The sequence below is a fragment of the Xyrauchen texanus genome, chromosome 25 (genome assembly GCF_025860055.1).
Source record: "Xyrauchen texanus isolate HMW12.3.18 chromosome 25, RBS_HiC_50CHRs, whole genome shotgun sequence".
In the NCBI taxonomy this organism is placed as follows: domain Eukaryota; kingdom Metazoa; phylum Chordata; class Actinopteri; order Cypriniformes; family Catostomidae; genus Xyrauchen; species Xyrauchen texanus.
Window position 1 is genome coordinate 19675572 of NC_068300.1, and position 26773 is coordinate 19702344.

The 26773-nt window shown below is 45.1% G+C and overlaps 1 protein-coding gene across 1 annotated transcript in view; it reads left to right on the forward strand.

The window, feature by feature from the left end:
• The window catches only part of LOC127618374 (complement receptor type 1-like), a 66970-nt gene that overhangs the window by 22680 nt on the left and 17517 nt on the right, over positions 1-26773 (forward strand). The window contains exon 8 of the mRNA XM_052090769.1: positions 3023-3028. Coding sequence (XP_051946729.1) covers positions 3023-3028 — 6 coding nt within the window. The remainder of the gene's footprint in view (positions 1-3022; positions 3029-26773) is intronic.

Genomic DNA, 26773 nt, shown 5'->3' on the forward strand with positions numbered 1-26773 from the left:
CTCCCATTGGAAGCCGTTTAACACGGCTGTGGTCTTGAAATAGTCACATAATTTGTCAAGATTAAATGTCTGTCTTTGCACTGAAATTGATTGTAATAAAGTCAAGATAAAAATGTTAGTATAATTGCCATTGTATTTAATAAAAACATGTATATATATATTATTTATTTTTTGGTTTTGTTACAGAAATTTATATCTTTTAATAGGAGTTCTGGTGAAACTTTTCAACTTCTAAACAATGTCCCTAAAATGTTAATGAAGGTGTCAGTTCAGACGCAGATTTTAGAAGATTAATTATGTGTATAATGATAATTGTGCAATGTTTTTATGAAAGTGCATTTTGCTTCTTGGGTAGACCAAATTTGTTTTGCAGGATTTACTGAATAGAAAACATGAATCCCACCGGACACTAACCTAAAATATCAAGTGTTTATTTTGTTTTCACAATATTGCTCTAAGTGGCCTATTAAAAATGGAGCGTAGCACCACTAAATGTAGGTAGAATGTAACACTATGTATGAACGACTCGGTTACTAACGTAACCTCGGTTCCCTGAGAGGAGGGAACGACTATTGCGTAAGTAGCTTACGCTATGGGAAAACTCCGTTTCTCGAGAAATATTGAAGTCTTTATGTAAAACGCATTGCAGCTGCACAGCAGACAGTGATGAGCTAGGCAGCTCGGTCACTGGCTGTGCTGCGGCAACTGCTCGAACCAGTGACGGGGCGACTTAGAACGCGCGACCAATGGGGGCGCGTCCCGCATTCGCGCGCTCAGAGCCTGCTGAAATTAGCATATGAGGGCTATATAATGAACGTCCCGTCATGCCAGTTCTTTTAGGTTCAATCGACTGAAGCGAACTGACCAAGCACAGACACGGCAGCTTACGCAATAGTCGTTCCCTCCTCTCAGGGAACCGAGGTTACGTTAGTAACCGAGTCGTTCCCTATTGAGAGGTCTTTCCTATTGCGTAAGTAGCTTACGCTATGGGAACACCATGTAAAATGCCGTGCGTGCTGACTTCGCTCTATAAAGCCAGAGGCAGGTGCCTGAGTCTTAAAGCAAAGTGATATTCCACGAGCCGGCCAGCGGCGAGCTATATAGTGGGGTATGACAGGGCGCCCTTGCCTTCAAGGTGGGTCGCTCCTTGTACAAACACAAGCACATATCTCATGTACTGAGCTTTTGTGTACTGGTACGCATAATAAACCCTCTAAGTCGGTCAGAGACGGACCTTATAAGGGAGGAGATGATGCCCAGCATATACATACTCCAGTTCATTCCATAGACTGATAGAATGTTGGAATGCAGTGAGGGGACCTGTAGGTTATAAAACCTGATAAATGTCGAAGGCGAGGCCTAGCCTGCCGCCGCACAAATATCTTCAATGGGTATCCCACTCGACCATGCCCACGAGGAGGCCATGCTCCTCGTAGAGTGAGCTCTGACGCCTAAGGGGCATTGAAGGCCCTTGGCTCCATAAGCTAGCACTATAGCATCCACTATCCAGCGCGATATTCATTGCTTTGAGACAGCGAGACCCTTAGTTCGGCCGCCAAAGCATACGAATAATTGTTCCGTCTGTCTGAACAGGGCAGAACGTTCCAAATATACTCTGAGCGCCCTGACCGGGCAGAGTAAATTTGCATCACCTTCAGTCTGCTGAGGACAATAAGCTGCCAGAGATATCACCTGTGCTCTGAAGGGTGTAGAGAGCACCTTAGGAATATACCCGTGCTTTGGCCTAAGGACAACTCTGCAGTCGTTAGGTCCAAATTCCAGGCAAGCAGCTTGATGACAGCGCATGCAGGTCAGCCCACTCTTTTAACTGAAGCGAGTGCCAGCAAGAGCGTGGTTTTGAGCGAGCTGCTTGAGGTGCACGGTTTGGAGAGGTTCGAGCGGGGCACCTTTGAGTGCGTCCAGGACCGTGGCCAGGTCCCAGATCGGCACCGAAGGTGGGCGAGGAGGGTTCATCCTCCTAGCGCCTCTTAGGAAATGAGCGATCAGATAGTTTTTCCTAATGAATGTCCTTTATCAGGATTGTGTGGCGCCGCTATGGCAGCCACATAGACTTTGGCGTGGAGGGTGTGCGGCCGCCTCCAGCAGCTCCTGCAAAAGGCGAGTACACTTGGTATCTCGCACGTTTTGTGGTTCAAGCTCTTGGTATCACACCAGTCACTGAACACTTTCCACTTTTGGGCATATAAGCGCCTCGTAGAGGGGGCTCGCGCCTCAGTAATGGTTTTCAGAACTCCACTGGGGAGGTTCTCGGGAACCCGTTGAGGGGCCATGCATGGAGGGCCCACAGATCGGGACGGGGATGAAGAATCATCCCGCTGGCCTGTCCGAGGAGGTCTTGCCTCAGCGGAATCGGCCATGGGGCAGATTGCATCATCTGTACCAGCTCTGGAAACCACGTCTGGTTTTTCCAGAGTGGGGCTACCAGGAGCACTGCACATTTCACCTCCCTGATCCGACTGATGACCTGAGGCAACATCGCGATCGGGGGAAAAGTATACAAGGGCGGCTCGGCCAAACTTGGGCGGCAGCGTCCGTGCTTTGAGAAGAAGAGAGGGCAGTCGCGTGTTTTCCTTGGAGGCGAAGAGGTCGACCTCTGCCTCGCTAAAGGTTCAGCCATAACCACTGAACCGTCAGAGGGTGGAGAGACCATTCTCCTGGGAGAACTTTGTCTCTGGATAGCATGTCCGCTCCTTGGTTCAGGACGCCTGGCACGTCGCGCTGCCCTTAGCGGCGCAGGTGGTGTTGTGACCATAGGATGAGCTCCTGGCCATAGAGTGCAGAGAGCTCGACCTGAGTCCACCTTGGCGATTTATATACTGAAACTACCGTCATGTTGTCCGTTCGGACCAGGGCGTGTTAGTTTTGCAGGTACGGAAGCAGGGCTCTGAGAGCCAAGGTGACCGCTTTCATTTCCAGACTGTTTATGTGTAGGCGCTTTTCGGGTTTGACCAAAAGCGGAAACAGGCCTGCCCTCGTAAAGGGCCCCCATCCTATTTTGGAGGCATCTGTCGTTATCATTTTTCTCTGCGTATTCACGCCCAGACTCACGCCGGTTTGATACCAGTTTATGGCTTTCCAGGGCGTCAGGGCTTTTATACAGCCGTGATTCGCTCTGATCAAAAAGTGGCCCGGCGCCACGGCGTGAGTGGGGACATGGCTCTTGAGCCAGCGCTGGAGAGGGCGCATGTGTAACAATCCTAGCTGGAGTACAGCTGATGCGAGGCCATGAGACCGAGCATTCTCTGAAATCGTTTGACGAGCGTCTTGCGCCTGTTCTGAACGATGTTGCAAGGCGTCGAATGGAGAGCGGCTCTGATGAGAGGCGCTGTCATCTGCACTGAGTCTAGCACTATTCCCAGAAAAGAAATATTCTGGCTGGGGGATAGCACGCTCTTTGCAAAATTTATTCTCAGACCCAGGCATTGTAAATGGCTGATAGTCCAAGATATGTGTGTCATTAACTGAACCTCTGATTGTGCTATGATTAGCCAATCGTCGAGGTAATTCAGTATCCGCACTCCCCGCTGTCTCAGGGGGGAAAGTGCCACATCCATACATTTCGTGAATGTACGGGGGGCCAATGATAGGCCAAATGGTAGTACTGTGTACTGGTATGACTGTCCCTCGAAAGCAAATCTCAAAAAGGGCCTGTGGTGAGGCGTTATCGGGATGTGAAAGCGTCTTTCAAATCCACTGATAGAAACCAATCCCCGGGGCGAACTTGCGCGAGGATATGTTTGGTTGTTAACATTCTGAACGAGTGAATCATTAACGCTTTGTTCAGATGTCTGAGATCCAGGATGGGGCGAAGGCCACCGTCCTTTTCGGGACGAGAAAATAGCGGCTGTAAAAACCCGCCTACGCTCAAAGAGGGAGGAACAGTTTCTGTAGCGCCCTTCTCTATCAGTTTGAGCACCTCGGTGCGTAGAACATGTGACACATCTTTCCTCACTTTCGTCTCGACCACCGCTGAAAAGCGGGGTGGTCTCGTGGCGAATTGAAGTGAGTATCCGTGTTTTATTATGTTCAAAACCCATTTCGGCATGTCGGGATTTTTCCCAGGCTTCTGCTCGCACAGATATGGGCTGAATGCCGGCTGGGGGCGTGTCGCAGTGACGTATGGGCCCTGCCAGCAAATCGCTTTGTGCTAACACAGAATCTACGGCTCTCAGAGGCGCAGGTGCGCGCTGAGCAGCTGTATTGAGTGCCGAGTGCAGAGGTGCGTGTGAGAGTACAGGCACATGCGCTATTTCCGAAATGCTCACAGCATGAGTCGGAGAGGTGCTTGAAACTGTATGAACAGTGTTTTGAAGTGGGGGTGCATTCATCATTATGGGCACGCGCGCCACATTCATAAAGCTTTCCGCATTTAGCGGGGAGTTTCTTAGCTCGCGCATTGCATCTGTGATGTTTGCGGCATAGCTGTTTGAAACTGTGTGGGTAGCTGTGTGTAGGGGTGCGTGCAATACGGCAGGCACACGCGCTACACTTATAGCACTTCCCGTTTTTACTGGGGAAGTGTTTATTACTGTGGGAACATTGCTTGTGTGTAGTGGTGCATACGTGACAATAGGCACACGATCTACATTTTTGAGACATCCAGCCTGAGCTGGGGAGGTGTTTGTCACTGTTTGGACAGTATTGATATGTGGGAATGCGCACTTTAGTGTGGACATGAGAACCCTTAGTGACACAGGCAGAAAATGACTCTTGGTGATTTCTGTGTGTCGCCGTGAAAACAGCGTTTGATTGCAGGTGAGCGAGTTTTATGACTGGCCCATTGACTGCTGGATAGACATTTCCAGCCGCCTGTAAGGGAACTGGGTAATGTTTTAAATGTTTGCGAGGGAGCGGTCTGGCATTTGCGAGACGCGTCCTCCCTCTCTTTCTTCCTGCTGCTAGGAAGACTTACGAGGCTCTGTGTTCAGGGTGATTCTGGGTCGAGGGCCTCGTTGCTCCTGCGGCTTTCTTCAGCCAGCGGAACGCGAGCGGCGTCGAGCGTCCTTTTCAGGTCTGCTCTGGGAGACGGGCGGCTTTGCCCTGGCTCGCTGCTGCTGCTGGGGCGGTTTTTGAGATGAGCTGGAGCGCTTAGGCAGGAAGTGATGCATAGCTTGCGAATCCTTCCGCGCCTCAGTGAAGCGCTCCGTGAAATCTCTCACCGTAGAGTCGAACAGGCCGCTTCGGAGTGACAGGTGCGTCAAGGAAGGGTGCCTTATCCGCGTCCTTCATCTCCGTTAGCGTTAGCCACAGATGGCGCTCAGGGCGATCAAATTAGCCATGGCCGGCCAATGGATTGGGCGGTGGCCTTTGTGGCTCGCAGAGCTACGTCCGTAGCACTCGCGCAGGTCCTAAAGCGTCGGGTTCAGGTCCAGACTCGTCCATAGAGCGGAGAAGTTTGGCCTGAAACACTTGTAGAACTGCTATCGAATGCAGCGCTGACGCAGCTTGACCGGCGGCGGCGTATGCGCGACCGGTGAGAGCTGATGTGGTTCTGCACGGCTTCGATCGGTGAGAAGCTTTGGCCTTCCATCCAGCGGTGGAGGGTGGGCATAGATGGTTGACCACAGTCTCCTCTAGGGGCGGAGTTGCCTCGTAGCCTCTTTCTGTCGCGCCGTCCACTGAGGAGAGCGAAGAAGAGAAAGAAGGCTTTAGGCGAGCCGAGTGTGGGGCTTTCCATGACTTTGTGAGCTCGTCGTGCACCTCAGGGAAGAAAGGAGAGGGTCTCTGTCGGGGGGGTTCTTCCGGAGAAGACCAGTCGAGCCCGAGGTCTTCCACGGCCTTAGACAGGATACGACGATCTCCGAGTCCATGCTGGTGCCCGCGCTTGTGTCCGCTGATGCCGATGGCGCGGGGTCGAACGAGCCCGGCCAGTCGTCGGATGCAGCGTCAAGAGAGAGGCTGTCATCCTTTCCGTCGTCGTCCCCTGATGTGCCGAACGAGATGAGACCCACCGCTTTGTTGGAGGGGTGCAGGTCCGCTCTCGCGAAATGGACCGGCGGCGGGGAGACATCTGGTAGCGGTGATGCCCACGGGGACTGAGCCGGCGTGACATCACCGGAGTCAGGGTGCTCTGGCAGCCTCTGTGAGCGGCGCTTTTTCTTGCGCGGCTCGAACAGAGGTGGCAGCACGGGGGCAGCCGGCTCGCTTGCGGTGAAAACGGCAAAGCGAGTGCACAGCTCGGCGAGGCCCAAGGAGTCGCATTCAGGGCATACACTCAGGGAATGAGTGTAGCTTCTGCGTGGTCCAGACCCAGGCAGCGAGTGCAGATGATGTGGCACGAGGCGCAGGCTGAAGGCATTTGAAACAACGCCTGGAAAATAACTCTTTTACTCTTAAAAGCGTCGCGGGGGCGAACGCTTGTTCAGTAAAGGATATGCGATGCGCGCCGGATGGCGTAGCAGAAGGCTTCGAAGGCGCCTGAAGATGCCGGCGTCCTTTCAGCAGTCCCGCTGTAAGCTTGTCCACGCGGCGAAAGACTCCAAAAATCCAGAGGATCCAGCGAAGAAGGTCTTCGCTGAAGGAGATTAAATCTAAAAGAACTGGCATGATGGGACGTTCATTATATAGCCCTCATATGCTAATTTCAGCAGGCTCTGAGCGCGTGAATGCGGGACGCGCCCCCATTGGTCGCGCGTTCTAAGTCGCCCCGTCAGTGGTTCGAGCAGTTGCCGCAGCACAGCCAATGACCGAGCTGCCTCGCTCATCACTGTCTGCTGTGCAATGCGTTTTACATAAAGACTTCAATATTTCTCGAGAAACGGAGTTTTCCCATAGCGTAAGCTACTTACGCAATAGGAGAGACCTCTCGATAGGGAACTAAATATTTATGGAAGCCTACGACCAGGACTAATGGTTGGAATAAAAAAGCAGACTCATTTAATGACATCAATGTGCTCGTGTTTTACGTTAGAGTCATTAATCATTTCGACATATATTATGTTGGCATTTACACTCGTTTACGTTTACGAGAGAGAGAGAGAGATAACTTTATTTTAAGCGGCTCTTCAGCATGAACCCGATCTAACGGTGCAGTTTTCAGTGTGCGTCGTCCGGTGTCAACATATAGGCCTACGAAATAAGATATTAAAATGAAGAAATGTCTATTTTTCCAGCTTGTTGTATTAGTATTTATTTATCACCCCTTATTTATTTTAGATACAGTTCCTATATATTGTTATTTACACGGCAAATGTACTATTTATTAAATCTATTTTTATTACGTAGGCCCTATCATATTTTAATGGAGATATAATTTATTACAGCTGACAGTTACACGAGCACACAAGGTTTGAACATCAACCGTAGCGAGACAAAAACTTAAATTCACGGCTTTTTAACACTTCTGTATATACATTTGAAGGCTTTTTATTGGATCAATACAGGTAAACGTCATATTATGCGACTAGGTCAGAAACGAGGAAGAACGGCTAGAGGCTAGTTGGTGGTGATAATTTTGGTTCGTACATTAAAGTTTGAGCACAAGCTCATTGTGAATTAGAGACCAAGTCTCATCTTTACAGCACATAAATAATACCGATGGTCATATTTTAACATAAATGATTGACTCCTGTATACAGATGGACATCAGAAAATTATTTGGACTAAGCAGGGATAGTCAACTGAAAGGAGAGATGAGATTGTGGGAGGTAAGACTTGATAAACAAACTACATCCTCAGCTGTCAGAGTCAGGTTTCAGACATCAGATGAAAAAGCATCAAGTCTCAGGAAAACCCTGTCAAGTCTATGGAATTGCAGAGAAAATAAACACATTTTTGTGTTCTGTAGTACTGTCTTTTATTATGATAACATTTAATCAATTTTTTGTATATTAAATTAATCATTTAATTCATTAGCGCTGGTTTAGGACACTACATAAACAGTTGGCATTAACTATGGCTGCTGTGTGCTAATTACCTAGCGACTAAAAAGGACTATAGTTTGGCTTGTTTTGAGTTGTTGCAAGTAAACTTAATGAGTTTCAGAATTAGGCCAATACCCTCTACTAATCCACATTTAGAAACAAGCCATAACATTTTGGAAACATCTAAAAATGAGTGACCCCAACTCTTATCATTTTAAAGCCCTTAAAAACCATGAAATGAACAGAGAAGAGCTGGTCCTGAGGCTCCACAAACAGACTAACACAACTAACAATAATCAGCCTCAGGACACTGACACCCTCATCCACACAATCCGGCCCAACCACATGATAAAAGCACAACAAGAGAATTATCTGACCTATTGAACTGAATCAACAGAAAAACAAAGTAAACTGGAATGTTATTTGGCCCTAAATAGAGACTACACAACCGCAGAATACCTGAGTACAGTGAAAGACTGTAAAATAAGAAGGATGACAAGGTACAGACTGAGCAATCACACTCTGACTGTAGAGACGGGCAGATACAGACAGAACTGGCTGCCCAGAGAGAGACGCATCTGCCCATACTGTGACCAGGGAGAAGTGGAGACAGAGCAACACTTCCTCATCAGCTGCCCCAACTATGAGGACATTAGAGGGACTTTTTATACAAAATTTGAAATACTTTGCCCTAACTTCATAAAATTAGACAACAAAACACAATTTCAACATTTATTAGGTGAAAAAAGAGATTGTATCATACTAGCAGCAAGATACACTGATGCTTGACACAAAAAAAGAGAGTCGACAACTAATCAGTGATACGCTCACACACACACACACACACACACGTACACACAAACAAACACGCAAACACTTACACACTGAATTCTAAATTGTTCACAGAAGTTTGAAATTTTCATAAACCGTTCTAATTATTTTTAATTATTTTTATTTATTTGTTACACTGTTCATTTGTACAATTAATTTAATTTGTACATTTAAATTTAAGTTATGTTATAATATTTTATTATTTTGATATCTTTATAATTATTCTATATATTCCAAGCTTTAGCAATATTGTATTGTGTACAGTCATGCCAATAAAGCAATTTTGAATTGAATTGAATAGAGAGAGAGAGAGAGAGATATTTTCTCCCGCACTAGTCATTCTATCTCTTGGTCCCAGCTTTGCAATGGTTGTGTGCTAATGTGAGTAAGACAACAGACTTGTCAGTTGTCTTTTAGTGCGAGTTGATTAACAGAATTGTCATTTGCAGTTGTTTACTGTTTATATTCCTTTGGGTAATGCCTTACAGTTGAATGTGCAACTTCTACAATTTATTACCCCAGTTTTATCTAAATTTGAATCTATTGAAGTTGTTTGTGTCGTGGGACTATTTAGTAGGGAGGTGGACGCCATTTACTTTGAAGCATTCTGTTTTCTCTTAGTTATTTATAGAGAGTGTGTTAGGGAAGTGATTTGTGTTTTCTTTTCCTTTTTGATAGGTAAGTCACATTCTAAACCCCTTTAGGAAGAGTGTCTTTTGTTATTTTGGCCGTTTCCACTCCTTAAGTTTTCCATTTATCCCATTATTTTCTTTAATAAATGTGTTATATTTTTACTATATCATGTGTTGTTGTGATCTGTGGTTACTCTGGGACCTGGAGACAGGATCACTGTTGCACTCTCTCCAAAAACATTTGTTACACACCTTCCCATACCCCTAGACAAAGGAAGGTGTGCCATAACACTAGCTAGTTATTCATTTATAGAAATGACACATGTAAAGTTACAGATAGCTCAGCTAGTTTCTCAAGCTAGCAACCAAACTCAGCCAGTTTAGCTACCAACTTTGCCTGGTGACCAACTCTCTGCTCATTCTGAGACCTTTTTTCTAAAGCTGTTTTGTCTGAGGCCGTTTTGCCTGACGTTGAATTATGCAATTCCATAGACATTCTTGACAGAGGTTTTCCTGAAAAGAAATGTGTAATATAGAAGAATACAAATGTACAAGAAAGTTTTCTCTGGTTTTGTTATTTGCATATACAGTGTATGCATTTTATGCCATAAAACATGTTGAAGATACTTAAATATTTTCATAAAGATTAATATCTCTATATGTTTACCATTCCCAGTACTTGTTGCAGTGGAGGAATAGTGGGATAAGCAAGGTTTTGTATAGTGCATTGTGTTGCACACTTCTTGCATGCAGCAGTCTTTCAAGAAAGAAAAAAAGCGTTACGAGTAATGGGGGGACTGTGCACGAGTAGACCTTTAGCAATGTCACTGTTCCCTTTGTCTAGCAATGCCACTGTTCATCCCGAAGAATTGACACACAGGCTGTAACGCCGCTACCTATAAGCAGACTACGCAGTCTGCGTAGGACACCGAGTCCCTATGGGGGGGGGGGGGGCACAAGAAAGTCCACCTGCTGCCCTTACTCGCACGTTATACGTTATTCAAGGACCCGAATGCAGTTGTGGAATACAGATGATCGATTCGCGCTCCTATCACGCTCAGTCTTTATTTTGTTTGATTCTTCAGAGAGAAGGGGCCAATTTCTCTTCTGTTTCGGGACACAACGTACACTAGCAACGTTACAGGCCTGCAACAGAGGTGTGAGCATGGGTCCACGTGAGTTAGTTGTTTTTCATATTATTTTGGTGTTACAAAGGTATTTCATGTAAACATCGTTTATTGATATCATTTTTTTAAATATATTTTTTAGTGTTTATTGGCCATTTCATACATTGATTAAAATCGAGAGTCTTATATATTGAGATATTTTATTTGCACTTACCTGTGAAGTGTTATTCCAAACTTATATTTACATATTCAGCTGGGGTTGGTGAAACCGTCAAAAAGAGTGTTTAAAACCTGATTTGCAGTATAATTAGTGTATTAGGTTCAGTCTGTGAACTTGTTAATTCAAAGTCAATACATTTTATTGATTATTATTCCTGTTCATTTGATCTAATTTCATATTTTTTGTCTCTTTAAAAAATCTTGTAAATTGGTCATTCTAATTGGAATTTGCTGAGTTTATTTATTAATTTACTTAAATTAAAGTGCATATTGACTTAAACCATTAAGTTCAGTAATTAGAGGGTTACTTACTATTCACAGATACATTTAAGCTTTAGATTGACTACATATTGGTGTGTTGTACAGTAGTTTAGTGGTGTACCAGAGGAACCGACTCGGTTACTAACGTAACCTCGGTTCCCTGAGAACCCTCGGTTCCCTGAGAGAGAGTATTGCGTAAGTAGCTTACGCTATGGGAAAACTCAGTTTCTCGAGAAATATTGAAGTCTTTATGTAAAACGCATTGCAGCTGCACAGCAGACAGCAATGAGTGAGGCAGCTCGGTCATTGGCTGTGCTGCGGCAACTTGCTCGAACCAATGACGGGGCGATTCTTAATGCGCGACTAATGAGCGCGCTTCGCGCCCGCGTGCTCAGAGCCCGCCAAGATGGGCGTGGCTAAGGCTATATATTAGGCGCCCCGTCATGAGAGTTCTTTAGGTTCAATGGGATAATACAGAGCGCCTTTGCCCCAAGGTGGCCCATGGTGGGGCGCCATTGTAAAAACACAAGCACATATCTTATGTACTGATTTTTCTATTTACTGATATGCATAAAAAACCCTCTAAGTCAGTCAGAGACGGACCTTATAAGGGAGGAGATAATGCTCAGCATATACGTACTCCAGTCCATACTACAGTCAGGCTGATAGAATGTTGGAATGCAATGAGGGGACCTGTAGGTTATAAAACCTGATAAATGTCGAAGGCGAGGCCCAGCCTGCCGCCGCACAAATATCCTCAATGGGTATCCCACTCGACCACGCCCACGAGGAGGCCATGCTCCTCGTAGAGTGAGCTCTGACGCCTAAGGGGCATTGAAGGCCCTTGGCTTCATAAGCCAGCGCTATAGCGTCTACTATCCAGCGCGATATTCTTTGCTTTGAAACTGCGAGACCTTTAGTGCGGCCGCCAAAGCATACAAATAATTGTTCTGTCTGTCTGAACGGGGCAGAACGTTCCAAGTATACTCCGAGCGCCCTGACCGGGCAGAGTAAATTAGTGTCACTTTCGTCTGCTGGAGACGATAGCGCTGCCAGAGATATCACCTTTGCTCTGAAGGGTGTGGAGAGCACTTTAGGAATATACCCGTGCTTTGGCCTAAGGACAACTCTGCAGTCGTTAGGTCCAAATTCCAAGCAAGCAGCTTGATGACAGCGCGTGCAGGTACGCCCACTCTCTTGACTGAGGCGAGTGCCAGCAAGAGCGCAGTTTTGAGCGAGAGCTGTTTAAGGTGCACGGTTCGGAGAGGTTCGAGCGGGGCACTCTTGAGTGCGTCCAGGACAGTGGCCAGGTCCCAGATCGGTACAGAGGGGCGAGGAGGGTTCATCCTCCTAAGCCTCTTAGGAAAGCGAATGATTAGGTCGTTTTTCCCTAATGAGCGTCCTTTATCAGGATTGTGTGATGCCACTATGGCAGCCACATAGACTTTGGCGTGGAGGGTGTGCGGCCCACCTCCAGCAGCTCTTGCAAAAGGCGAGTACACTTGGTATCTCGCGACGCTTTGGGGTTCAAGCTCTTGGTATCACACCAGTCACTGAACACTTTCCACTTTTGGGCATATAAAGCCTCGTAGAGGCTTCGCGCCGAGTGATGGTTCTCAACACTCCGCTGGGGAGGTTCTCTGGAACCCGTTGAGGGGCCATGCATGAAGGGCCCACAGATCGGGCGGGGATGAAGAATCATCCCGTTGGCCTGCCTGAGGAGGTCCAGCCTCAACGGAATCGGCCATGGGGCAGATTGCATCATCTGCATCAGTTCTGGAAACCACGTCTGGTTCTTCCAGAGTGGGGCTACCAGGAGCACTGCACATTTCACCTCCCTGATCCGACTGATGACCTGAGGTAGCATCGCGATCGGGGAAAAGCATACAAGGGCGGCTCGGCCAGACTTGGGCGAGCGTCCGTCACTCTGAGAAGAAAAGAGGGCAGTGCGCATTTTCCTGGAGGCGAAGAGGTCGACCTCCGCCGCCAAAGGTTTGCCATAACCACTGAACCGTCAGGGGTGGAGAGACCATTCTCCTGGGAGAACTTTGTCTCTGGACAGCATGTCCGCTCCCTGGTTCAGGGCGCCTGGCACATGCGCTGCTCTCAGCGGCGCAGGTTGTGCTGTGACCATAAGATGAGCTCCCTGGCCATAGAGTGCAGGGAGCTCGACCTGAGTCCACCCTGGCGATTTATATACGATACTGCCGTCATGTTGTCCGTTCGGACCAGGGCGTGTTACGTTTTCAGGTGCGGAAGCAGGGCTCTGAGAGCCAAGGCGACCGCTTTCATTTCAGACAGTTTATATGTAGGCGCTTTTCGGGTTTGACCAAAAGCCGGAGACAGGCCTGCCCTCGTAAAGGGCCCCCATCCTATTTTGGAGGCATCTGTCGTGATCATTTTTCTCCGTGTGTTCACACCCAGACTCACGCCGGTTTGATACCAGTCGGCGGCCTTCCAGGGCGTCAGGGCTTTTATACAGCCGTGATTCAGCTCTGATTAAAAAGTGGCCTGAGCGCCACGGCGTGAGTGGGGACACGGCTCTTGAGCCAGCGTTGGAGAGGATGCATGTGCAACAATCCTAGCTGGAGTACAGCTGATGCAGAGGCCATGAGACCAAGCATCCTTTGAAAGTTTGGCGGTAGGCGTCAGCTCCGAATGATGTTGCAAAGCGCCGAATAGCGGCGGCTCTGATGAGAGGCGCCCGTCATCTGCACTGAGTCTAGCACTATTCCCAGAAAAGAGATTTTCTGGCTGGGGATAGCACGCTCTTTGCAAAATTGATTCTCAGACCCAGACATTCTAGATGTCTGATAATCCAAGATCTGTGCGTCGTTAACTGACTCTCTGATTGTGCTAGGATTAGCCAATCGTCGAGGTAATTCAGTATTCGCACTCCCGCTGTCTCAGGGGAAAGTGCTGCGTCCATACATTTTGTGAATGTGCGGTGGGGCCAATGATAGGCGAATGGTAGTACTGTGTACTGGTATGACTGTCCCTCAGCGAATCTCAGAAATGGCCTGTGATGAGCGCTATCGAATGTGAAAGTAAGCGTCTTTCAAATCCACTGATAGAAACCAATCCCGGGCGAACTTGCGCGAGGATATGTTTGGTCGTTAACATTCTGAACGAGCGAATCATTAAAGCTTTGTTCAGATGTCTGAGATCTAGGATGGGGCGGAGGCCACCGTCCTTTTCGGACGAGAAAGTAGCGGCTGTAAAAACCGCCTACGCTCATAGAGGGAGGAACAGTTTCTATAAGCCCTTCTCTATCAGTTTGAGCACCTCGGTGCGTAGAACATGTGAAACATCTTTCCTCACTTTCGTCTCGACCACCGCTGAAAAGCGGGGTGGTCTGCGAGCGAATTGAAGCGAGTAACCATGTTTTATTATGTTCAAAACCCATTTCGGCATGTCGGGGATTTTTTCCAGGCTTTTGCTCGCACAGATATGGGCTGAATGCTGGCTGGGGGCCTGTCGCAGTGACGTATGGGCCCTGCCGGCGAATTGCCTTGTGCTAACACTGAGCTTACAGCTCTCAGAGGCGCGGGAGCGCGCTGAGCAGCTTTGTTGAGTGCCGAGTGCAGGGGTGCGTGTGAGATTACAGGCACACGCGCTATCTCCATAATGCTCGCAGCATGAGCTGGAGAAATGTTTGAAACTGTATAGACAGTGTTTACGGGTGGGGGTGCATACATTGTAATAGGCACGCGCGCCACTTTCATAAAGCTTCCCGTTCTTAGCGGGGAGTTTCTTGGCTCGCGCGTCACATCTGTGATGCTCGCAGCATGAGCCAGAGAACTGTTTGAAACTGTATGGGCAGCGCTTATGGGTGGGGGTGCATATACCGTAGTAGGCACACGCGCCATTTTCATAAAGCCTCCGGCTCATGGCGGGGGTTTTGGGCATGCATACAGTGTTTGTGTGTAGGGGTGCATGCATGACAGCAGGCACGCGCGCTACCTTTATAGTATTTCCCGCTTTTACTGGGGAAGTGTTTATAACTGTTGGAACAGTGCTTGTGTGTAGTGGTGCATACATGACAATAGGCACACGATCCACATTTATGGGGCGTCCAGCTTGAGCTGGGGAAGTATTCGGCACTGTTTGGACAGTATTGATATGTGGGAATGCGCACTTTAGTGTGGACACGTGACCCCTTAGTGACACAGGCAGAAAATGACACTCTTTGTGATTTCTGTGTGTTGCCGTTAAAACGGCGTTTGATTGCAGGTGAGCGAGTTCTGTGACTGGCCCATTGACTGCTGTACAGACATTTCCAGCCGCTTGTAAGGGGACTGGGTAATGTTTTACACGTCCGGCTTTTGCGAGACACGCACTCTCTCTCTTTCCTCCTATGGCTAGGAAGACTTATGAGGCTCCGGGTTCAGCACGATCTTGGGCCGAGGTCCCCGTCGCTCAGGCGGCTGCTTTCGGTTAGCGGAACGCGAGCGGCGTCGAGCGTCCGTTTCAGGTCCATGCTGGTGCCCCTGATCGTGTCCGCTAATGTCGCCGGCACGGGGTCTAAGGCCGAGCCCGGCCAGTCGTCGGATGCAGCGTCAATGGAAAGGCTGTCATCCTTTTCACTGTCGTCCCTTGATGCGCCGAACGAGACGAGACCCACCGCTCTGGAGGGGTGCTGGTCTGCCTGCGTGAATTGAACTGGCGGCAGGGAGTCCTCGGGTGGTGGTGAAGCACGCGGGGACTGGCCCGGCGTGATGTCACTGAAGTACGCGTGCTCTGGCGGCCTCCGTGAGCGGTGCTTTTTCTTGCGCGGCTCGAACAGAGGGGATGGCAGCACGGTGGTAGCAGGCTCGTTCGCGGCGAAGGCGGCAAAGCGAGCGCGCAGCTCGGTGAGGCCCAGGGAGTCACATTCGGGGCATCCGCCTCGCGTAAGAGCAGCTTCTGCGTGGTCAGGTCCCATGCAGCGAGCGCAGATAATGTGACGGTCCTCGTCAGGAAGAGGGCCTCTGCACGAGGCGCAGGTCGAAGGCATTTGAAACAACGCCTCGAGTTTGCTCTTTTACTAAATGACAAAAAGCGTCGCAGAGGCGAACACTTGCAAAGTTAGCTTAGTAAAAGGATATCAAGGTGATGCGCGCCGGATGGCGTAGCAGAAGGCTTTGAAGGCGGCTGAAGGCGCCGGCGTCCTCGTAGCAGTCCTGCTGTAGGCTTGTCGACGGCGGGCAAAAAGACTCCAATAATCTGGAGGATCCAGCGAAGAGAAGGTCTTTGCTGAAGGAGATTAAATCTAAAGAACTCTCATGACGGGGCGCCTAATATATAGCCTTAGCCACGCCCATCTTGGCGGGCTCTGAGCGCACGGGCGCGAAGCGCGCTCATTGGTAGCGCGTTCAGAGTCGCCTCGTCATTGGTTCGAGCAAGTTGCCGCAGTACAGCCAATGAACGAGCTGCCTCGCTCATTGCTGTCTGCTGTGCAGCTGCAATGCGTTTTACATAAAGACTTCAATATTTCTCGAGAAACTGAGTTTTCCCATAGCGTAAGCTACTTACGCAATAGGAGAGACCTCTCGAAAGGGAACTGTTAAATGTACACAAATCTGAACCTGAATGCTCACCCTATAAAAGCTCTGGTCCATCAATCCTGGGATGGAAGAGGGTGCTACATGTTATTTTAACCAGTTGTCATATTCTGCAAATAAGTGCTCTAAATGAAAATATTTTTATTTGGGAGAAATGTTGTCAGTTTATAGAATAAAACTAAAATATAAATTTTTATTCAAACACGTACCGACACTGGTGGCCAAAAGTTTGGAATAATGTACAGATTTTGCTCTTATGGAAAGAAATGGGTACTTTTATTCACAAAAGTGGTATTTAACGGATCACAACGTATAGTCAGGACATTAATAACGTTAAAAATGACTATTACAGTTTGAAAAAAAATGTCAGAACTTCTTAAACTACTTCAAAGTGTTCTCATCCTTCACGTGCAGCAATGACAGCTTTGCAGATTCTTGGCATTCCAGCTGTCAGTTTGTCCAGATACTCAGGTGACATTTCACCCCACGCTAGCACTTGCCATAGATGTGGCGGTCTTGTGGCGCACTTCTCACACACCTTACAGTCTAGCTGATCACACAAAAGCTAAATGGGATTAAGATCCATAACACTCTTTTCCAATTATCTGTTGTCCAATGTCTGTTTCTTTCTCCACTCTAACCTTTTCTTCTCTTTTTTTTTTCTGCTTTTCTTTGCAATTCTTCCCATAAGGCCTGCACCCTTCAGTTTACTCTTTACTGTTGTACATGAAACTGGTGTTTAGCGGGTAGAATTCAATGAAGCTGTCAGCTGAGGACATGTGAGGCATCTATTTCTCAAACTAGTGACTCTTGTTTAGTTGTACATCTGGCCTTCCACATCTCTCTCTGTCCTTGTTAGAGCCAGTTGTCCTTTGTCTTTGAAGACTGTAGTGTACACCTTTGTATGAAATCTTCAGTTCAGACTGAAAAGTTTCTAGAGAAAGCGTTCAAATTTACCCAAAATTTAACTCTAAAACAAAGACAATGTTAAGCTTAATTTTACGTATCAAATAGCTTTCAGCAGTTTTTAATATAATGGCAAGTGATTTTCTAGTACCAAATTAGCAATTTAACATGATTACTAAAGGATAAGGTGTTGGAGTGATGGCTGCTGGAAATGGGGCCTGTCTAGATTTTATCAAAAAGGATTTTTTCAAATAGTGATGGTGCTGTTTTTTACATCAGTAATGTCCAGACTATACTGTGTGATCAGTTAAATGCCACTTTGGTGAAATGAAGTACCAATTTCCTTCCGAAACAGAAAAATCTGCAGATTATTCCAAACTTTTGGCTGCCAGTGGTCTCTTAATTTTTCCAGAGCTGTATAAATTATCGTTGTCTGTCTTCGCTGACAAATAGCTGTTCCCTATCTACCAGTCACTGAGGGTGATTTAAAAGAGCATGCATATAAAACGTGATGTCATCCACAGTAACTAGTTCAACTCCGCCTTACTCTTATCTTAAGATGTCCTTACTATGGGGGCCTGGGTAGCTCAGTTAGTATTGATGCTAACTACCACCCCTGAAGTTTTGAGTTCAAATCCAGTGTGTTCTTAGTGACTCCAGCCAGGTCTCCTAAGCAACCAAATTGGCCCGGTTGCTAGGTAGGGTAGAGTCACATGGGGTAACCTCTTTGTGGTAGTGATTAGTGGTTCTTGCTCTCAATGGGATGTGTGGTAAGTTGTGCGTGGATTGCGGAGAGTAGCATGAGCCTTCACATGCTGTGAGTCTCCGCGGTGTCATGCACAACAAGCCACATGATAAGATGCATGGATTGACTGTCTCAGAAGCTTGTGATTGAGGTGAGTAACCACTCCACCACGGGGACCTACTAAGTTGTGGGAATTAGGCATTCCAAATTGGGGAAAAAAAAGATTTCCTTACTATAACTTGAGGAAGGAAAATTATGTAGATATATTGAAGCAAAATCTCAAGACATCAGCCAGGAAGTTAAAGCTTGGTCTCAAATGGGTCTTCCAAATTGACAACGACCCCAAGCATACCTCCAAAGTTGTGGCAAATGGTTTAAGGACAACAAAGTCTTGGTATTGGAGTGGCCATCACAAGCCCTAACCTCGATCCGATAGAAAATTGTGGGCAGAACTGAAAAAGCGAGTGCGAGCAAGGAAGCCTACAAACTTGACTCAGTTACACCAGTTCTGTCTGGAGGAATGGGCAAATATTCCAGCAGCTTATTGTGAGAAGCTTGTGGAAGGCTACCCAAAATGTTTGACCCAAATACTAACAAAGTGTATGTAAACTTCTGACCTACTGGGAATTTAATGAATGGAAGAAAATCTGAAATAATTCTCTCTACTAATATTAAATATTTAAAAAAACAGTGATTCTAACTGACCTAAGAAAGGGAATGTTTTCTATGATTAAATGTCAGGAATTTTGAAAAACTTGGTTTAAATGTATTTGGCTAAAGTGTATGTAAATGTCTGACTTCAACTATAATAATGGGGAAACAATTAGCCATTGTAAGGAGAGAAAAAATATCAAATAAATTATGAAATTGTCCAGTAAGCAGAATTACAACTATACACAATATAAGATAAAGCTAGAGATAACTTTTATAAGGAGTAGACAGAAGTGGATGAAACAAGGTGGGGAAAAAAAATAACACAAAATATTTTGTAGTTTAGAGAAACGATATAGTGAATTCTCATTTACATGTAAATGTATGATTAATAATATTGTTTGTTAAAATTAAGAAATTGCTGAATATGACAGTTTTATAAAACTCAAACTTCAGACCCTTTTAATAGCATAGAAATAGTTTTGTTTTAAGTCAAATTTCTGATACAACAAAGACATTTTATGAAGAATGTAAAATATTAAATGATAAAGACATTTATTTGGAACAGATAAAAGATTGTATTATGGGCTTGAAAGATAATAAGTCTCCAGGGAATGATGGGCTAATTAATGTGTTCTATGATGTTCAATTATTTCCATTTTTATGTTCAGAGAATCCATAGAAAACAGAGAATAACCTGCAACTCTTAAACAAGAACTCAATCCAATTATTCCTTAGCCTAATAAGGACAAACTTTATATTGACAACTGGAGACCAATTACGCCTCTGAATAATGATGCAAAACTGTTTGCTCTCATTTTTGTGAAACCATAAAGGTATCACCTGAATTGAGAGTGTGTTTTCATTATTGTAAACTTATATGTATAGTTACCTCTCCCACAAACCAAAAAATGTACACCAGAGATGAAGGTTTTGACAACTCTGCACTCCCTGGCCACATAAAAATTAAACTGTGTAGTGCGGATGTGAGCAGAGTATCTATCTATCTATCTATCTATCTATCTATCGAAGAGACGGGCAACTTTGAAGGTGGCGAGGGCCAAGATTTTCTCCTTTCTACCAAGGGTCCGGATTACAAATCCTCACTCTAACAATGTTCACCCCCCCCTACTCAATTTCCTCATTATTGTAGGTAATATGCACGACTAATGCAATGTGCTTTTAAAGATTTTGTTACTAATATTACAATTTTTATTTAACAATATTTATAAAAACTAATATAGTTATTTTGTAACTTGCATTTTTACTAAAACATGCTGTTCACATGTAAAAATTAATGTTCAGTTGACAAGCAATGTACTTCAAACTTACATTTTCAAGAAAATGTATCTAATTTGTATTGTCTACATTTGCAATACACAAAAGAACAGACAACATTTTCAACCCCACCTCATAAAACAGCATATAGGTATTAATTCAAATCTAAATATTATTACCAAAATCCAAATATTACCAACAGTAACAATACTGGATACAAGAATATAACTGGCAAAGGTCTTGCTTATCATAAAGGAGGAAGCATGAACCAGGTGAACAATCACAAAGACTTTTAATGACACCAACAGTTCAACTCACATACAACGTAAAAGTGCTTTTCAGCATACAAATGGCAGCACACACACACACGCAGCTCTGTGTGATGCTCACACCGATGTCTTTTCATCCAACACTCTGAGTGCACATATTTAGTGGCTGCGTGCATCTCTCTCTCTCCCGAACTCACATCTCTGGCTCCTCTTTATCCCCCTCCCAGCTGATTGGGGTAACTCGGCACCAGACAGCCATACTTGCAGCCCATGTCTGGTCCTCATCACAATTACATTTCAGTGCATTAAAACAAAAAATGTCAGCTCCACAACACACACACACACGGACCGAAGTGTCCCGTGCGTCATATAACATTCTCACTATTCGCAAGAATTTTCAACAATCAGTTTCTCCCTCTGACAACAACTTCTTGTTGTTTTTCGCAAGCACAAGTGAAACTGAATTAGATGTCTTTTGTGATTCTCGTGCTGTCACAGATTTTGTAAAACGCTTTGATGCCTTTTACCCTTGTGGTGTACGTATCTCTCATACTGTACGTCTCTTTGATCACTGATGTATTTGCGAATCAAACTGAAATCTTTAATGACCGATTTCGTATCCAGGCAAACAGAAGACATGGGTTCCCCCTGCATACATTAACAATAGTGTGCACTAGCTCGCTGAAAAGCTGAGGTTAAATTTAGCTAAATTTACCTTATAAATGAACAAATGTTAGATGTTGCGCGCTAGAATCCTACAGTGATCAGTAGGTCTGATAAGAACAAGCGACCTCTTCTGGTCAATAGTTGTAATGACATCATCGCCTGAACGCAATCTTTAAATAATCCCTTTCAAATATCTAAAATCAGTTCTCAGTCTTGGGCGATGGATTATATTCAACAATACAGAATATCTTGAAATGCCCAAAATGTCATTTTAAATTAGTTTGTTTGCTAAAACCTATTTTTTTTTAAATACTTTAATTCAATTTTAAGGTTAGTGGAGAAAAAAAGGTGTTACCTAGTTTATGAATAATTACGCGCACTAATATTTTAGAAGATTGCTGCAACTCTTCTGAGAAACACAACTCTTATTTTTTCTTTGTTAAATGAATATTAAGGTTTCAAAACAAGTTAAGCTCAGTTGACAGCATTTGTGGTATAATATTGATTACCAAAAAAAACTATTTTGACTCGTCTCTCCTTTTCTTTTACTTCTTTGGGTAACAGTGACACATTTACAATGGAAGTGAATGGGGCCAATCAGTAAATGTTAAAATACTCACTATTGCAAAAGTATAACCACAACACAAACAATATGTGCGATAAGATGATTTTAGTGTGAAAAAAAATCACTTGCTATCCTTTTCTGTGTAAAGTTATACCCAATTTTACAACTTCGTTGCCATGACGATGTAGTCAACAAACATAAAAACTTAAAACGACTCAAATTACGATTTAAACTATTTTACAGCTCAAATAATACACAAGTTTTACCAGAAGAAATCGTGTAAGTGCTTTAATAAAATTATAAGCTTCACATTTCTGCCTTTAAACCCTCCAAATAATTGCTGCCATTCACTTTCATTGTAAGTTCCACACTGTAACCATGATTTTTGCTTTTTTTTTTTTAAGAAAAGTACGGACAAGACGAAAATATTTTTTGAGGTAATCAATATTATGCCACAAATGCTGTTGATTCATCTTAACTTGTATTGAACCTGAAATACTCCTTTATTGAAATTGGCAGAGTTGTATGAAAAATTGGCAGAGTTGTATGAGTCACTGTTTAAAATTACAAAGAATAATGAGAAACACTAAATGTTCTATGAACAGCACTTACATAGGCTGTTTCGCAACAGGAAATGAGTACAAGGCGGACAAAAGCCAAACCCTTTCCTTATTCTAGGTCAAACTTCATTTCACAGGAAGGCTATTAGATCTACATTTTTCTAAACCTTGATTGCAGCATAAAAGATAAACCACGGTGATTAAGGGCTTAGTCACTTGGACATACGACTCCCATGAAAAGATCATAAAATCACCTGAAACCTTATATGAACTTAAGGGAAACAACTGTAAAGCAAGCCTTCATGCAGAAGACTTAAACTGATTCATGCGTAAAACTGCACGCTACACGAGTAGTGGGCGTGATAACATAAAAGGGTATCAAGTTTTTTAAAATGGTGCTCATCACCAATACATAACTAACACACTTTCATGTTATAACACTTAAATGAACAAAGTTCGTTACCTCTGCAGATTATCTCCACCTTCTTTGGAAGTCAGCTGACATATTCTGACTTTGTCTCATCTGGAGTCATTCACTGTATATTGAGAAACCACTTCACCACCAAAGGTAAGGCTGCTCAAAGCTGGGAAGCTGTTTTCATTTAGCGTATCTTATGAAAGTCTGCTTTAAATGACTGAAATAATGTAAGATAATATTTATAAAACGTTTTTTTTTTTTTTAAAACAGTTATTATATTTTTTTTTAACAGTTGTTATATAGTTTGTACTAAACTGCTCAGAATCTGGTTTGAGTAGTAATCAAGAAATACTTCTGACTGACTCACATGAGGCAGCAGATCCTCTTTAGCATTGTTCACTTGGCACACAGCCTTACCGCTAAATCTAAACTGGGTAATCAACTAAACTTATTCTAGGCATTATTTAAATGCTGTTAGATCTTTATGTTGTCAAATATTGTGACCGGTTGATCATTTACAGCCCATTTTTATTCTTCTTGTGATGACTACTAAGAGGCTAACAGGAACAGGAACTGCTCATGCACATCTGTGGTTTGTTTTTGTTATGGTAAAATGTTAGTGTTTTGATGTTGATTATTTTTGAAATGTTAAATTAGTTTTTGTGCTTTCTTGTGTTTATTAAACGCAGAAAACAATTAGACTGGTCTTTGTTTGGAGCTAATATTCCTCGACATAGACAAGATGGGGTGTAAAGTGCTGTCTCTCAGTGTCGTTGCCTTCATCATCTGTCTTATGAAGAGTGAACATGTCGGAGGTGAGTCTCTTTATCTATTTGTCTGTCTGTCAGTGCTGAGATCTATCCGTGTCTGTCTCCGTTATGTACAAGTGACCCAGATCAGACGCGTTTCCGAAGGATAATACGGACGCTGAGCACTTCAGCATATAACTAACAGATATTCAACCAATAAAAGGGCTAAATAACTATAGCATCTTATTCCTTAAAACCAAATAAAATTAAGAAATAAGAATAGTAAAAAACCGCTTATGCGCATTCTGACCGCAGAATTACACGCTTTAAGATAAAATGGGCACCTTTATGGGACTCTCCTTGCCGCGCAGTCAAAAGCGCAGAACAGAAAGATAATATTGCACAAGCTTCTGTGACGATGCTCTAGAAAATTTTATTATTCACTTCTGAATTCCTACGTAAACCGATCTGTAATTCCCGAACAACATGTACACTTGAATTACCGTAGTGATCCCCGAGGCAGTCTTTTAGTGCCATAGCGCGGAGAAAAGGCCATAATTTGTGTCAGTTTAACAAAATTTCGCAGTGAATGTGGAAGAACTAGCTAGCTAATTAACAGTTTAAAACATGTGAAGAGACATCAATCAGCAAAAAGTTGACTGAGAATTGATTGGCATCCTACGTCAAAAGAAACGAAAATGGAGACTGATACAGTTATTATGATGATAAAGTCATGCCACTCATAGTTATGAAAAAAAAAAATCTCGGGAAGCTTTATTCGATTCTGTGGCGGAGACAGCTCTTGATTCACCTGATGTCCGGGGTTCTGCCAATCTGTCCTACCCGCTCAGGATGTGCTACCGGTAGTTCAAGCTGTCAATTGTGTAACAAAATGTGCTTCTTTCTCAGAATGAGCTACTATTTATATTAAAAACCGCCTTAACGAATGATGTAAAATCAGGGGTAGCACATCCTGTCAACTTGATATACCCCATCAGAATGAACTACCACCTTAATAAATGATGTAAAAACCGGGATAGCACATCCTGTCAGCTTGAGATACCCCATCAGAATGAACTACCACCTTAATAAATGATGTAAAAACAGGGGTAGCACATCCTGTCAGCTTGAGATACCCCTTCAGAATGAACTACCACCTTAATAAATGACGTAAAATCAGGGGTAGCACATCCTGTCAACTTGATATACCCCATCAGAATGAACTACCACCTTAATAAATGATGTAAAAACCGGGATAGCACATCCTGTCAGCTTGAGATACCCCATCAGAATGAACTACCACCTTAATAAATGATGTAAAAACAGGGGTAGCACATCCTGTCAGCTTGAGATACCCCTTCAGAATGAACTACCACCTTAATAAATGATGTAAAATCAGGGGTAGCACATCCTGTCAACTTGATATACCCCATCAGAATGAACTACCACCTTAATAAATGATGTAAAAACCGGGGTAGCACATCCTGTCAGCTTGAGATACCCCATCAGAATGAACTACCACCTTAATAAATGATGTAAAAACAGGGGTAGCACATCTTGTCAGCTTGAGATACCCCTTCAGAATGAACTACCACCTTAATAAATGATGTAAATACAGGGGTAGCACATCCTGTCAACTTGAGATACCCCTTCAGAATGAACCACCACCTTAATAAATGATGTAAAAACAGGGGTAGCACATCCTGTCAGCTTGAGATACCCCATCAGAATGAAATACCGTCTTAATAAATGTATAAAAACGTGTTTTTTAATGACGTCTTGTCAGTTACACAACTCTACAAGTTATTTTTGCTAAATAAAGTTCCATTTGAGTAGATTTCAAATATCGTCTTAGAGTATTTAAAAAATATATAGATACCGTATCCGAACTCTCGTACGCTTCAGTTATGTAAAGGTGCTGTTTAACCGTCAAATTCCTACCGTGTATATTTTTATCACAGACAATACAGATTAATTATTGAGAGAGTTTTTTTTTTACAATAAAATACTATTTCCCCTTCTGTCGTTCTCTCCACGTTGTGTCGGAGAAGCGACACTAGGGGTCTCTCTTGAGCGCCAATATCCACCTCTGATCTATGGAAAAAGGCCAATGAGAGTTGGCAGCCGGTATTTGCATGTCCCGCCCCCGGACATACGGGTATTTAAGCGGCGCAAATACGGGAGTTCATTCAGAAAATTTCTTCGGAGCCGATGGTCTGTCTGCAGTTTGGTGCGAGTTACACACCACTAACGTTCCTGTTTCCTCTGACGATCTGCATGCTGTTGGATCTTGACGGCGCACAACAGCGGCTTTCTCCTTCACATTGCATGCCGTGCATTGTTGCCCCTGAGCGCTTCGACAGCGCAGACACACACATTGTGTATTTAAAAGAGTAAATTCCTATTAAAAGAGTAATTTCTCTAAAAGAGCAAAACACAGCGGCGTTGAACGTCCTTTTCAGGACACGTCTTTTTCAAGATGCCCTTCCGCCCCTGTGTTGTTCCTGGATGCGGTAGAGTGCTCTCCGCTTCAGACGGCCACAGGCGCTGTCTCGTGTGTTTGGGCCGCGATCACACCGAGGCGGCGTTTGTGGATGGCTCATGTTCTCACTGCGAGAACATGACCACGTTGCGGTCGCGGCTTGCTTTCAACAGAGAGCAAGCCACCCCAGCTGCACCCCGCATTGCTCCTTCTTCCCACGGGATTGAGGACGATGCGGTTGGCACTGGGGGCGATTTGGGGGCGGCAGCGGGTGCAGTTTCGCCGGGTAGCCCCCTGCGAACCTCCTGTTCCCCAACACGCTCGCTGGTCCTCGTCTACGCTCGCGGCGATAGCGGCTCGCCTCACGGCCCGGCTGTCTATCCTCCCGAGCCCGAAGCAGATGAGCTCGCCGCTGCATCGGAGAGTGTGATGTCTGATGCCGAGGACTCCCCTGGACTGTCGCCTTCGGGCCAGCAGGCCCAGGCTGAGCCCGACGCTCAGATGTCTGACATGCTTTCCCGGGCCGCCGTGAGCGTGGGGTTGGATTGGAACCCTCCATCCTCCCCACAGCCTTCACGGTTGGATGACTGGTTCCTGGGTGCATGACGAGCTGACGTCTACGTGGAGAGCCCCGCTCTCCGCTCGTCTAGGTGCCACCCGCTCCACTCTCACCACCCTCGACGGCGGAGAGCGCTACGGGTACGGGGCGATTCCCCAGGTCGATAGGGCAGTTGCGTACCATCTATGCCCCGGTAGCCCTACCTCCTGCCGTGGCCGCCCCGTACTCCCATCCAAGCCCTGTAGGACAACATCCTCGCTCAACGCGAAGGCCTACAGTGCGGCTGGACGCGCTGCCTCCGCCCTGCATGCGATGGCCCTCCTGCAAGTCCACCAGGCCAAAGCACTCAGAAGCATGCACAGGGGTGGACCTGATCCTGATGTGCTGCAGGAACTGTGCTCAGCGACCGACCTCGCCCTGAGAGCGATG